The sequence below is a fragment of the Carassius auratus genome, chromosome 8, assembly GCF_003368295.1.
Source record: "Carassius auratus strain Wakin chromosome 8, ASM336829v1, whole genome shotgun sequence".
NCBI classification, from domain to species: domain Eukaryota; kingdom Metazoa; phylum Chordata; class Actinopteri; order Cypriniformes; family Cyprinidae; genus Carassius; species Carassius auratus.
In genome coordinates, this window is record NC_039250.1 from 23038818 (window position 1) to 23053585 (window position 14768).

The 14768-nt window shown below is 38.6% G+C and overlaps 1 protein-coding gene across 2 annotated transcripts in view; it reads left to right on the plus strand.

The window, feature by feature from the left end:
* The first annotated feature begins 909 nt into the window (after window positions 1-909).
* The window catches only part of LOC113107694 (cytospin-A), a 28933-nt gene continuing 15074 nt past the window's right edge, over window positions 910-14768 (plus strand). The window contains exons 1-9 of one of the 2 annotated variants that reach the window (XM_026270367.1): window positions 910-1109; window positions 9100-9265; window positions 9352-9505; window positions 9615-9946; window positions 10711-12009; window positions 12093-12300; window positions 13426-13499; window positions 13886-14061; window positions 14584-14747. In XM_026270367.1, coding sequence (XP_026126152.1) covers window positions 9137-9265; window positions 9352-9505; window positions 9615-9946; window positions 10711-12009; window positions 12093-12300; window positions 13426-13499; window positions 13886-14061; window positions 14584-14747 — 2536 coding nt within the window. In that variant the 5' untranslated portion in view covers window positions 910-1109; window positions 9100-9136. Of the gene's footprint in view, window positions 1110-9099; window positions 9266-9351; window positions 9506-9614; window positions 9947-10274; window positions 10336-10710; window positions 12010-12092; window positions 12301-13425; window positions 13500-13885; window positions 14062-14583; window positions 14748-14768 lie in introns of those variants that run through there. The other variant, XM_026270368.1, reaches the window with a different exon arrangement.

A 14768-nucleotide genomic window follows, 5' to 3' on the forward strand; every position in this document is an offset into this window, starting at 1 on the left:
ACGCAGGTTTGTGTTACTCCGCAGAGGTGACGACCCGAACAGGCTAACGTTATAGTATAAAATTATCATTTATTATGAATGTACCGTAGTGATTTGGGAGGAATTTATGATGTACTCGGTCATTATATACATTTAACGAATTTTGTGTTACTGTAATATTTTTGTGGAACCTGATATATTTTTTCTTGATTCTTTGAAAAGAACAGCATTTTTTTTATAGTATAAATACTTTGTAACATTATAAATGTATTTACTGTTACTTTTGGTCAGTTTAATTAATAAAGTTTACAAAAATAATCAATAATTATTTTTTAATCCTATTGACCTTAAAACTATTGATGGTGGCCTTTCAGTGACAATTTCCTTCAAATCTGAAGAATTCCGAATTTTAAAGAGCCTTTTCTTACCTTATAGGAAACAAGTAAGTCCTACTTTTCATATCCATTTCACTTCCAGACATGTAACCAGTAAGGTTTTTGTAATGTATAAATTATTAAAATCGACAATGTGTGCTTTGGACAGAACAACATAGATAAAGCACCCATCCCATATCCCAATAATAGACTTTAGTCCATCTGAATGCTTTTCAAATAATGTCAAAGTGTATTATGGCTAATGCTGCTGTGTTCAGTCCAGAAATGATTCATCCTTACCTCCAATGACTCATGGATACATTCGAGTAAATGATTGGCAATTTAAGACACAGAGCAGACAGAGAGGGACAGTTTATCGTGTTTGTGCATAACTTATAGACTACTACTGTAGTAGATTTAGATATGTATTAGTATGGCAGGTTAATGCAGGTAGTTTCCAGGCAGCTAACAGAATGAATATTTCATGCTGCACAGCTGTACTCTGGACACATGTGGTGGGCGGGCGCAGAGAGTGTGTGCGCGTGTGTGTGTGTGTGTGTGTGTGTGGTGATTTCATCTACTGTGTGTGTGTGTGTTTGTCTATAGTCTGTCAGTCGCGCTGTATGCAGTGGCCAGCCATCAGTTTAGCATGAAACGATGCCACACCACCCAAATCTCCGGAATATCCTTTGTTATCAACATTTGAACACTATCCAGAAGACGGACCCTTATACAGACCGAAAGGAGGGAGCCAAGGTATAAATGAGCCATTTTATTTGACCTCGCATCCTGTTGAAGTAGCACATCCTGTTAGCATTAGCGGTTAGCCTGTAAACTCACAACCATGATGTGACAAACACTGAGTGATGAAAGAGAAATGTCGCAGGGTGCATACATTTATCATATATTTTTTTTATTTTAGCCGGGTTTTATGTTTCTCGTGTTGTTATGAACCATTGAGGGATGATGGTTACTGTAGTTCGCGAACTGGACAGTCAAACCCTGATATGTCATGTCAATCAATGTGTCAGATTTATCTGAGAAATAAATGACGGTTTTTAGCTAAAGGTTCCCTCAAATGTTTGTACTATTAGTATGTTCCTTCTGATTTAAAACATTCATGCAATATACTGAATAAACAGTTTTTATTATGTTTATTAGATTTTCTTTTTATATTTGAGTATATGTAAAAATTGTCATTACCTTCTTTGTTTACCCCAAATAGCTTTGTATTTAAATTTTTTCCCCCTTCCATTTTAACCATTCACTTCCTGTAGCAAAGTTCACAAATGACTTTTAAATACCATTTAACCTTTTCTAATCAATTCACAAATATGCGTTCATACTGCAAGTGCCAAGTCACCAAGATTCATACCTTTCCAAATGTGGAAAAAAGCTAAATTCAAACCATGATTTCTTGTTTCTCTGTCTGAAATGACAGAACACCAGAGGATGTGTTGAGGAGAGAAAACCTCACAGTGATTTTGATGCAGAGCAAGACATTTCCTTTACTTTGGCCTTTTTCAGTTTGTGGAAAAATATCTTCTTAAACTATTTATCCCAAATGCAGTTGTGTTTGGGGAATGGGACTTATGCAATAAGAGTTACAGCCTGCTTGGCCTGCTCTCGATCCTTGGCTTCAGCAGGACAGTCATCCCAAGTGAAAAAGTTCTTGGAGGCCATCCTCTTAAGATCTAATAAACCACCAAAAAGGCCTCCAAACAAAACACATTCCTAGAGCTGAAGCAGTGGGAGGGTTTCTGTTGCAATGTGCGTATGGCTTCACATGTAGAAACACTGAGGCCATGCTGAGATGATTCAAAGTGTGTGTGGGAAAAGGATGCCCCTCGTGTCATTCCTTCCATCAGTACATTCTTATTGGGCTTCATAACCCTTGCTCTGAGTGTCAAGTTCAAGGGTGCTTTTAGGTTTCTGGATAAGGCCAAAAAAATACTAATTTTGTATGCTAACAACAACTAAAAGGATGGGCTCATTAATTTTATTGCATTTGAAGATTGCCAACAGATGTGTTATTTGTGGTTTGGAGGAGCAAGATGTTGTTCAGACATTTCACAGCATTTGAAGTTCTTGTGGCAATTCGAGTAGTGTTTTCAGATAAAAGATGAATTGGAAAATAGGGATTACAAGAGCAGAACTGTGATTTAATTGTCTGTCTGTTGTTGTTGTTCTTTTGTTGTTGTTTTTTTTTATTTTTTACCATTTCCATCATTCAAATGTTGGGACACATTAAATTGATCAAAAGTGCCTGTAAATACTAGGGCTGAATGATAAGTCGCATGCTATATCTAATGTGCATCTTCTCAGTAAAGCCGGTTCTGTAATCAGTGGTAAATCTCTACACATGCGTGATTTCACATAGAGTGGCATTAACTACACAGCCGTTGTTCACTGACAAACTGCGCAAAACCACGATCATATTTTGTGCATGTCTTGCGCAGCTCATCTGTGAACTCTTCCTCTGTATACGCTGTGAATTTTAATTGCATCTGGAAAAACAGTGTGCATTAATCTCACTAGATTTGTAACGTAAATCATTTTATGAATCTACTAAAAAAATATCAGATTACCCAGTTGTCAAAATAATGAGTAGATTACTTGATTACCAAACTACAGCCCTAGATTAGTTAAATATTTCTAAATACAACTTCAATTGTTTTACTTTTTTGTAATTTAAAGACAAATATTGTCATAGAAAATGTTTAAAATTTTATTCAAATATTGTCACGTTCTTGTGAACCAAGTATCTGTATTTTGTCTCATTTCAGGCTTTTTTTTTTTTTTTTTTTTTTGCTTTAACCCCTGAAAATGATGATGGATGGGAAAGCTGTTACCATTCACCCTTTTTATCACCTTACATTTAAATAAGACATATAATGTAAAAGATTTCAGGGATAAACAATAAATCTATTGGGCAATAAATAATCTGTCCATGCTAAAATCAAAAATGTTGCAGAATTACAGCCAAGCAGAGCAGTGGAAGCAAGTTTGTGCTGAAAGAATAAAACTAAGAACAAATAGTATCTTATTTCCAGAACTTGAAAGATATTTCCTACAGCATCCAGGGAACGCTTGTCATTCATGTTTCACGTTTAATATTAATGAGGAGCAGGATTTAAGTTCAGTGAGTTTTTGGGGGCATACAGGCAGGGCTCATTCTAGTTCTAAACGAATGTGACTGTGCTGCGTTATGCTTTGAAGTACTAGCATCACTGACTCACAAAATAAAAATATTGTTTATTATTTTGAGTTTTGACCACAGCATATTCCCCCTCACTTTTTCCACAAGGCTACCCAAACACAAACGTCCTGACCGCACCGGGCAGTACTCCAAAACCCCCATCACGCTCGGATGAAGAGCACTACACAAATAGTGCCATCCTAGTGCTCCTGTCACAAACTCCACTGAGACATGCATTCCCAAAGAGAAAGAGTCTAAACAAAGATAGCCACAGGAGTCACTTCTCTGCACATTGACACCTTTTACTGGCCATTTTGGCTGTGAGTGCCTAGTTTCTGAAGGGCCGAAACAATTATAATTGTCAATTAGACCAAATACCATTATCCAAGTTAGGTATCAAAACTGGTTATTATTCAGAAGAGCCAGGAGCCTCAGTTCATGTCACGTGTGTCTTTTTAATAGGCAGGGTCCACAGTGTTATGATGACCTCACTGTAGTAATAAATCATGTGTGAGCAGCACACACCTCATAATCTGACCTCATCCTGCATGCTCCTGACAGCAAACGATGCCAAAGTCAGGAAGTAAGGAGAGCATAGGAAAAAAACTCCAGCCGCACATATGCTTCTTTTTATTTCATTCTGGCCTTGAAGCCTTGGCCTACCTGGTTATAGATGTATTTCACTATCGGTATGTGATTCACAGTATGTGATATACGTCACTGCTGTGACTCATATTTGAGGGCTTGACTGGTAGTGTTAGTGTTGAGTCTCTGTCAGCACCTCTTAACGTTCACTTTATAGCGGGGTCAGATTGAGGCCAGGTTTGGAAGACACACTGTATCTTTTATTCTTCATAAAAGAATTCTTTTAGAATTTTTTTTTTTTTTTTTTAATGATGCCAAAGTTTTGAACAGGGGTAGTTTTCATTTATTCTAGTCAGAATGGTCAACTATTTGACCAACCAATTAGCAAGTTTATATAATTTCGTGATTATTATAAGTCACCATGATATCAAAATTAATATATTGATTTGATAAATTGATTTATTAGTGCATTTCCATACTGCTTTTTTTTCTCGTTTGAGAAGCCGTTTTACTCCGTATCACACACAGTATGGGAAAATGTGCTTTGCATCTTTTCACTGGCTTTTCTGCAAAAAAAAAGTTTTTATCATTGTTTTTTGACCCATGTTAAATTGTATTCTAATAAATAAGCTCACATCACCCCAAAATGTTTAATACAAGGAAAACTACCACCACAAAGATACCACAGCAAAAACTACTAGTCTAACAAATATAAAGTGAAAAAAATAAACCAAAATAAACTGTTGATAAGCAAGAACAAATGAACAATTTCCAAGCAATAGCACAAATAAACCGAACAAATATAAATTAAACAGTGCTTTAGGTTTTTAGGTTTGTATGTGTTCAAGTGCATAAATTAATAATCATATGTAAAATTACATTGCATGTTCTTCATGGTATAAATTAAATATAGATTAATTCTTTTTAAAGCTACGAAAGTTATTCAGTCAAGAGTAGTGGGTGTTTTTTTTTTTTTTTTTTTGGCCCTAATATAATTATACAAATCCTATTTCTTTCTCAACTGGTTAAGTTGACTTAAAGACATGACATAGACTACTTTTGAGGATATTTACCAAAACCGTTTTCTTTTTTTCAAGAACACATGTGAAGAAATGCAATGTGATTCAAAATGCACGTTCCATCGGGCAGCCCTTATTGTCAAGCCCTGTGCTTTAGCTTTACATCTGATACCGCCATGTTCAACTGATGGCAATCATGTATATCATGTATAAGTTAACTGTTAGGATAAAAAGGATGAACTAATACAAATAAAATATACAATATTTTCCTCCGGCACAATTAATCCAGTTATTGTTAAAGGAAGTGAGTCTTAAGTCAGTGCCCGAAGTTTGGGTGGGATTCTGCTATTCCGTAGTGGAATTTGGGTGTCAAAACGGCAAAGTGCTTAGTCTTGTTGTCTTTTAAGAGTGTGACTTGTTACATGTGATAGTAGTGTAAGGAGTTTGCCAGATGAGTAGATGATTGTCTGTTAATTGTCTTGTATGTCATCTCAGCTTGCTTTGGACTAAACCTTATATCCTCATAGTTCGTATTTCTATATACTGTATAATATTTGTTATAATATTGGGCTTCATTGTTATTAATTGTATGCATATATAATCATTTTGTTTGCAATAATGTTTGAGTGTTTCGTTTTCGTTTCTGGAAGACTGACGCAGCATTTCTTTGAAAAGAAAAATCAATCCTGGAGTCGTGCTCTGAACCTCTCCCTTTAAGGGAATGTGTGCTGAAGTCTCTTTTCATTGGGGGGTCTGTAAATTGGAAATGAGCAAACGTTCTCCCACATACCCCCGCCCCCTACCTCGCAACAGCTGTAAGATATTAGGCCTTATTTTCTCTTCCATTGAGAGACAGGAGGAACAGGCTCTTTGCATCGCTATGATCAGGCTCCAGAGGACAATGGGGATCCATTAAATGAACGATCTGGAAAGATCTGCACCGTCCAAAAACAAGTGCCGAGGACTGAGTAGGAAAATCGAAGATGTGATTCATGATGGCTTTCCAAAACATATTGGAAAATACTGGAGCCTAAATCTGTATGGCTTTCTGTCCTCAGCAGAACACATAAGTTATTTTGAAGACTCTGTTGGCTGCTCTTTTTATGCACTTACAGAATGGGGACTTCAGCTTTCAAGCTTCACAGAGGATGGAATATAATGTACTTTTATGATGCTTATTCAGTGTATTCTGAAGGCATTATGAAAGTTTGTGTGATAAATTGAAATCGAAGTCATCATTACTAATTAACTGAACTATGTCATTGCTTTAGGCTACATTTGTAGTTGCAGCCTTTCTAAAGTCTTGTTTATAGGGATGTGACGATTCACTCAACTCATGATTCGATTCACGATTTTGATTTCACGATTCATTTCAATTCACGATTTTATTTTATTTTTTTTAAACAAAATTAGATTTAAGATAAATTCTAAATTATACCACTGCATTTTAATCATGATCAAAAGATGCTGCATAAATGCAACTTGAATTTTTTTTTAAATCTAAGTTATATTGTACAATTTAGAATTGTTTGACTTTAGCTTTGTGAAACTATACATAAAAATATCTGTATGAAACTGTGGCAAGCTGAACGAGACTCGGATTTACTCTCTGCCAGCAGGTGGCACCAAAAGCATTTCCATTGTTTTTGCAGTAGACAAAACAGCGCTGCACTTATGAACTTTAATATGAGAGACAAGATGAAAAGAAAAAAATACCATCTTAACTCTTCTAAAGGCAGTAAGTTCCCTTCAGACATACATTCATATAAACTCCTCCCCCTAAATGAATAGCGATTTGTTTAGTATCTCATCCGATTTAAATTGTCACATAGTTGAAAATTGATTTTCAACTGGCTGGCAGTTAATCGTTACATCCCTACTTGCTTATATTAAGAATGGGATAATATTATATTATGTTATACTTCGGGCCTTTAAATGCTTGAATCTCACTGGCTGATGAGTGTTCTAAGGTGTGCAATTATTAAGGGAAACACACAGCAAATTAACGACGGAAGCATTGGATGAGATGCGTAATAAAACAATCCTACACACAAGAGCATTTTAAATACAAACACCAGACAAATGCCTTGAAATATATCACCTGATCGATGTCTTGATGTGTGGTGACTGTAGTATAAGCTAAATAATTGACTCTGGGCCATTTAATAAAAAAAATAATAATGCACACCCTTTTAAATCCTTTGACTGAATCATTGATGAGTGAGTTAAACTTGAGTCAAATCAACTGATTCTTTGAAAAAAAATCACTCAAAATTATTTGAAATGTTTTTTCAAGTGCATGAGGGTTAATAAATGATAACAGAATTTATGGATGAGATTTGGTTTTCATGAATGTTGTGTCCTTTTTTGGTTTGTTTGTGGTGTGGTTTGCTTTGAAGCTGAATAGTGATATAATGAGGCTCCATTAATGCTCTTCAGATGTTCTTTCTATGATAGAATCTAATAGCTCTGATCTCCAGGAACTATTAGTGAGCAATGCCCAGAATGATTAGCCTACCTTGTTGCCCTCTCATTACTTGCAATCTGTTTCTTTGAACCATATGAGTCTGAGATCATGCTTGCACTCTTCATTTGGAATTTGCCTATAAAAATAAAGTGATAAAATAAGCAGAAGGGTTTCCTGTTGTGCAGATGGGCAGCTCTGGTATTATGTAGATACCGTCTTGAACACATCAAAGATTTTGCTGCCTTTTAAGGCACTGTTTATCAGCAGCATATACAGTAGAGAGCAACACCCCAGCAGACAGACGGCAGGCTCTTCTGTGAACTCATGGTGACGCCTCAAGCCCAGCTGATGACAAGCTGTGCTTCTACGCCTAGTTCACTGGCCCTTTAATCCACTAGGAGCACATGTGAGCCAGATCCTTGTCATTACAGCCAATCAGAGCTTCAGCATCAGTCTGCATCATGTTAGTTTTGCCAGCATGCTGTTTCTGATAAACTAGCTTTAGGAAAGACATGGCCTGCGTCCCAGTGTGCATACTATCCATCCTAAATTATGTGTGATAGAAGTAATTTTCAATACTATTTAGGGCAGAAAGGGTGGGATAGTATGCACACTCAGGGATGAACTTTTGCTTTCAGCTTTCAGCCCAGCGGTGCATGTGCTGTTCAGCTGTTATTGTAGTGCCTTCTGCCCCCTGGTGGAAGTGAACAGGCATAGACTCCATTTCCTTCTGAAAACTTCCAAGGCAGTTTTTTTTTTTCCCTCACTTTGCAAGAATAACAATAATTAAACAATAATAATAATCATTATAGAATGTATGATATACAGATCATGTAAACATTGTGATCTTATTTTATAAATTTAGATTAAATACATTTATAAATTTTATAAATATCTATCTTAAAATGTGCCAGATGCAAAGTAATTATTTAATGTGTTTTAATGTTTGTCATATGTATTGAAAAACATTTATGCAATTTTAAAAAAGCTTTGATATATGCAATTTATTTAAATAGTTTTAACTATTAAAAAATAGTTATAATAATATAATAATATTTCTGACTTTTTTATATATAGTTTATATATAGTTTTTTAATTGTAGTAGACTTGTTAGGATTAAATGTTTTTAACATTTTTCAATGTAAAATATTTGTAAAAACAGCAAGTTTTGAATTTAATACCTAATTTAATTTCCTAGGGTAATATAATTTCAAATCAGACCAGAAGAACCGATTGTTCACACTAAAAGATCTTGTTTTGCCTTTTTAAATGTTATATTTTGAAACTACTGGTTCACTGAATCTTATTTAAATGCAAAAATATTTTCAGGAAATTTCCACCTTTTATTTCTTCTATCTCTTTTTTTCCTCTGAGTATGGTTGCAAATGTTTGCCATTTTGTTCATTTGGTTCAACTCAGTCACAGTGAATCTCTAAATTATAATGTAAATGTGTAATGTTTTTTATCTCTGCACAGACTGAGGGGTAGATGCATCACCCGGAGCGAGCGCAGTATGAAGAAGGCAGGCAGGGCCGTGGGGAATAAGGCAGCAAGTGGAGGAGGTAAAAGTGACGCAGTGACAGCTGGAACCTCTGCTGGCAAAAGCGCTGTTAAGAGCCCTACCACAGCTCCGCTCTCCAAGGTAACATCACCCTCTTGCACAGATTAACAACTTAAACTAATATTTAAGTCACTGTTATTGTTGATTTATTCATCTTTGATCGGCAGGTCAAAAGCAATGATGATCTTCTAGCTGCTATGGCTGGGAGCAGTGCAGGGACAAACAGCAGTGTTGCCAAGGGCAAGAAATCAACCTCTTCTAACTCCACATCCTGCGGAACAAACACTAATAACCCTGACACAAAGACCAAGACCACCTCCGGTATTTAAATGTTTTGTTTAATTTAACCAATGACCAAATAAATATTTAGGCATTGTTTTGACTACTGTTTTGTTTATTTGTCTCATATTTGACATTATTTCTCCACAAGGCCCATCTGGCAAACGGACGTCATCCACGGCCTCCAAGGAGTCGAACTCCTCACGAGATCGTTTGCGAAACTCCAGGAACTCCAGCAGTAAGAAGCAGTCATCCGCTGGTGCTTCTGATCGAGCCCAGCCCAGGCATTCCCGTGGACTGGCCCAAACCTCAGACTCAGAGAGCCGCATGAGCAAATCAAAGTCTGACGGACAGCTAAGTGATAAAGTGGCCCTGGAGGCCAAAGTCAAAAATCTGTTAGGTCTGGCCAAGAGCAAAGACGTGGAAATCCTGCAGCTACGGGGTGAGCTGAGGGACATGAGGGTTCAGCTGGGACTGCCTGAGGTTAGATCAACTTTACTTTATAATATTGCTGCTTGATCATTTCGATATGTCCTACTTCTGTTTTTGGTTCTGACTATGAATGAACAAAACAAGACAAAAAAAACATTTAATTACACACACATTAAATTCAGACTGCAGTCTCGCATCCAAAGTGAAATAGAATTTATTTTTTCATAACGTTCAGTGACGGAATGTTCAGCAGCAAAACAAATCACTAATTAAATCTATATTCAGTTCTACTGTAATTGAAAAAATAGTTATTTATCTACATAAACTATTGCACATTCACAGTAAAAATGTAATCCAATGCATGCTTTGTTTCCTTTAGCAATTTCATAGATATGGTTACTTAGGGAATCCAGTTTCCTCCTCAGAGGAAAAAAATGAAGGTAATTGTTCACTAAAGTTTAAAATAAAGGATGCAAGTCCCACTGTGAGATAAAAAGTCATACTATGAAATGTAAAGCCATAGTTACCTTTTTATTTTGTTAATTGTTTTGTTACTCTGAGGTAGAAATGGGCTGCATAGTGGCTCGAAGAAATGATATCTCTATGGTTTTTACAAAAACAGCATAATTTTGTCAGCCATATAATCATACTTTGGGAAATTAGGATGTGGATAGTAGAGAGTTGAAGTATTTCTTTTGTGACACAAGCACCAGTGAATAGTGTTGGTGAATCTGTAATGTGGCATAACTGGTAGCTTAGATGAAAACTACTACTTGAGAGTAAAAGCCCTCGCCATGCTCTTATGTTGCTCCTAGGAAGATGAGGAGGACGAGAGGCCACCAGAGAGGGAGGCGACTGCAGTGATCACAGCTGCAGATGTGGAGTCAACATTGCTGCTCCTGCAGGAGCAGAACCAGGCCATCCGTGGAGAGCTCAACCTGCTTAAGAATGAAAACCGCATGCTAAAGGACCGCCTCAATGCTCTGGGCTTTTCCCTGGAGCAAAGACTGGACGGGGCTGAGAAAACCTTTGGCTTTCCCTCCACCAGTCCTGAACTTTCCTCCTCTGGAGGTGGTGGAGGTCATGAAGACTGTGCTACTGCGGCCTCCTCTGTGGAGGGATCAGCACCAGGCTCCATGGAGGACCTCCTTACGGGAGGCCAACGAAGTGGCTCAACGGACAACCTGGACAGCGAGTCCAGTGAGGTCTACCAGGCAGTGACCTCCAGCGACGACGCTTTGGACGCTCCCTCAGGCTGCGGCTCCTCGTCATCCTCTGAGTCCGAAGGTGGCACTCCGACAGGTCGCAATTCCTCTCGTAAGGGGAGCAGTGGAAACACCAGCGAGGTGTCAGTGGCGTGCCTTACAGAGCGCATCCACCAGATGGAGGAGAACCAACACAGCACGGCTGAGGAGCTCCAAGCGACTCTACAGGAACTGGCCGACCTGCAACAGATCACGCAGGAGCTCAATGGTGAAAATGAACGCCTGGGAGAGGAAAAGGTCCTGCTTATGGACTCCCTCTGCCAACAGAGTGACAAACTGGAGCACTGTGGCCGTCAGATCGAGTACTTCCGCTCACTTCTGGATGAGCACGGTGTGGCCTACTCGGTGGACGAAGACATCAAGAGTGGCCGATACCTGGAGCTGGAGCAACGCTACGTGGAGCTTGCGGAAAATGCTCGCTTTGAGCGTGAGCAGCTGTTGGGTGTGCAGCAACATCTGAGCAATACTCTAAAGATGGCTGAGCAGGATAACGCCGAGGCTCAGAATGTGATCGCAGCACTGAAAGAGCGCAACCATCACATGGAGCGACTTCTAGACGTGGAAAGGCAAGAGCGGGCCGGCATGGCGGCAGTTCTGGAGGACTGTAAAGCTGCGGTCAATAATGACCAGGCCGAGCTGAGCCGCTGTCGGGTGTCACTTGAGCAGGAGAGGCAAAAGGTTGCTGAGCTTTACTCCATCCACAATGCCGGGGATAAGAGCGACATCCACCAGCTCCTGGAAGGGGTTAGGCTAGACAAGGAAGAAGCTGAAGCCAAAGCCGCTAAACTCCAGGATGATTTGGGCCATGCTCGCAATGAGGTGGCATGTCTGCAGGACACCCTCAACAAGGTGAGCTTAAGCACTGGTTCAGTTGCTTTAAGTAGCATTAGGAGCCTGTTTGACAACTCCTTGTTTCCTCTTTTGTGGTACAGCTGGATGCCGAGTACAGGGACTTCCAGAACGAGGTGCAGAAAGAATTAGCTGAGCAGAAGAGGGCTCTAGAAAAGCAACGTGAGGACCTGCAGGAGAAAGAGACGGAGATCGGAGACATGAAGGAGACCATCTTTGAGCTGGAGGATGAAGTGGAGCAGCACCGAGCCGTCAAACTTCACGACAACCTCATCATCAGCGACCTAGAGAGTGAGTTTGTGCATCCTGATTTATATTTTCCACAATTGCACACATTGTTCATGCTTTTTGTGATGACACACTCATAGGGATAAATCACCCAGGAATGATAATTCTGGCATTGATTACTCACCCTCATATAATTCCAAACCTGTAAGAGCGCTGTTCATCTTCAGAACACAAATTAAAATATATCTTTTGATGAAATCCGAGAGCTCTCTGACCCCTGCACATACAGCAACAACAACTGAAATTTTCAAAGCCCAGAAAGGTAGGAAGGAGATCATTAAAGCAGTCCATGTGACATCAGTGGTTCAACCCTCATTTTATGAAGCTACCAGTATAGTTTTTGTGTGCAGAGAAAACAAAAATAACTTTCACCTCAACACTTTCACCTTTTAATCCAGGGATGCCCAATCCTGTTTCTGAAGATCTGCCTTCCTGTGGAGTTCAGTAATACACGTTTCTAATTATGAAGTGTTCCTGAAGATTAAATTGTATTTAATTTGGTTGAAGCTAAACTTTGCAGGAATGTACATCTCCATAATAAAGAGAATGTCTAAATCACACGTAAAGCAATCAACTAAATTATTTAGTTTTTACATGCTGATATACTTCTACCTTTTAAAGATGATTTTGTTTCCCTGCGGAGTGATTAAAAAACCTGTGCATCCTGCCTCACAGTCAGGTAGTCTTTTGTGCAAGATGCATACGATAATGTGAATCTAGTTGTGGGAGGTTTGGGTACATGCTATGTTCAATACTAAGAGAGCCTCTAGTAATTGATGTCTTTCTCGTATCACCACATGGTGGCGTCAACAGTTTGACAACGTGCTTTACTTATTGTGTTAGAATGAAGCAGCAGTGATAGAATAAGGTTTTTTTTTTTTTATTTTTTTTTTTTTACATCACTTGACTTCTACAGATATCTACAGATATCATAGGATAGAAAATTCATTTTATTTACTTGTAAACTCTTATCATTTGTGGTGGCGTTTAGAACAAGGTTAAAAATGCATTATGTTTTTATTACGTAAGCAATTTTGCTACAGTGCATTTCGTTTATTATTCCCCCATGTGAACCCTGTATGCCCTCATTTCACATGCTCACTTGCTCTCTTTCCGGTTTCCTGGCAGATTCGATGAAAAAGCTTCAGGATCAGAAGCATGACATGGAGAGAGAGATAAAGATACTGCACCGCAAACTCAGGGTGAGTGAGGGCAGGGGCAGCCGTGCATGCAGTCATCTGACGACCCGGCTTTCACAGATGGGCATCGTTTGAAAGGATTTCTTCAGATTTTAAGTATAACGCTAGGATAAAACCACAGCAAAACATTTATTTCTTATTAAAGGAATCACTTTGTCGACACCGACTTTTTATGTTTATTCATTAATATTTGTCTTAACCCAGTAATGTCCAGATCTTTGTCCGATTGGTTGTCAAATTGTTTGCCAGTTTTTAAAACAACTAAAATCATCCCAGTGGTAGATCATTCAGTATGTTTACGTGCCTGTGGTCTTAAATGTCTTAATGCATGTCTTTAATTATTCTTACTAAATCTGCACCTCTGTGCTTGTGCATTTCTGTATGTTCAGGAAGAGTCGGCAGAGTGGCGTCAGTTCCAGGCAGATCTGCAGACTGCTGTAGTCATCGCTAATGACATCAAGTCAGAGGCTCAAGAAGAGATCGGTGACCTACGCCGCCGCCTGCAAGAAGCGCAGGAAAAGAACGAGAAGCTGAGCAAAGAACTAGATGAAGTTAAAAACCGCAAGTAAGTGTTAAAAATAATGTTGTGCTGCGAGCCTGTGAAAAGCTCAGTGACAAGCCACACTTGTTTATAACTTCCTTTCTCAAACTCTGTTACTAGAAAAATTATTTGTGCATTTTCTTATAAGACAGTATATTTTAGATCTTACTGTTTGGGCTCGCCTTGGCGGCATATTTGTACAGGAAATATCTGAGAGCACCATTGTTTTAATTAAAGGGATAGTTCACCTAAAAATGAAAATTCTGTCATTAATTACTCACCCTCAAACTAATGCTTTTTAAAAATTATTTTACAAAGCTACGAAATGGTTTTTAGTGCACGAAGAAAACAAATAGAATGACTTTATTCAACAATTCGTCTCTTCTGTCACCCTACAGTGCCCTTTTGGAGAGCATCACATACATAAACACTGTATGTACAGGGATACATTTTATTATGAATTGTTGAATAAAGATGTTATTTTTGTTTTCTTTGTGCACTAAAAGTATCCATGTTGAAAATATGTGACTCTGTACTGTCTCAAAGGCAAGATGAGGAGCGTGGACGTGTATATAACTACATGAACGCTGTTGAGAGGGACCTGGCTGCGCTGAGGCAGGGCATGGGACTGAGTCGACGCCCCTCTACATCCTCCGAGCCGTCACCCACCGTTAAAACCCTTATCAAAAGCTTTGACAGTGCCTCACAGGGTACCTCACCATTTGCTGGTT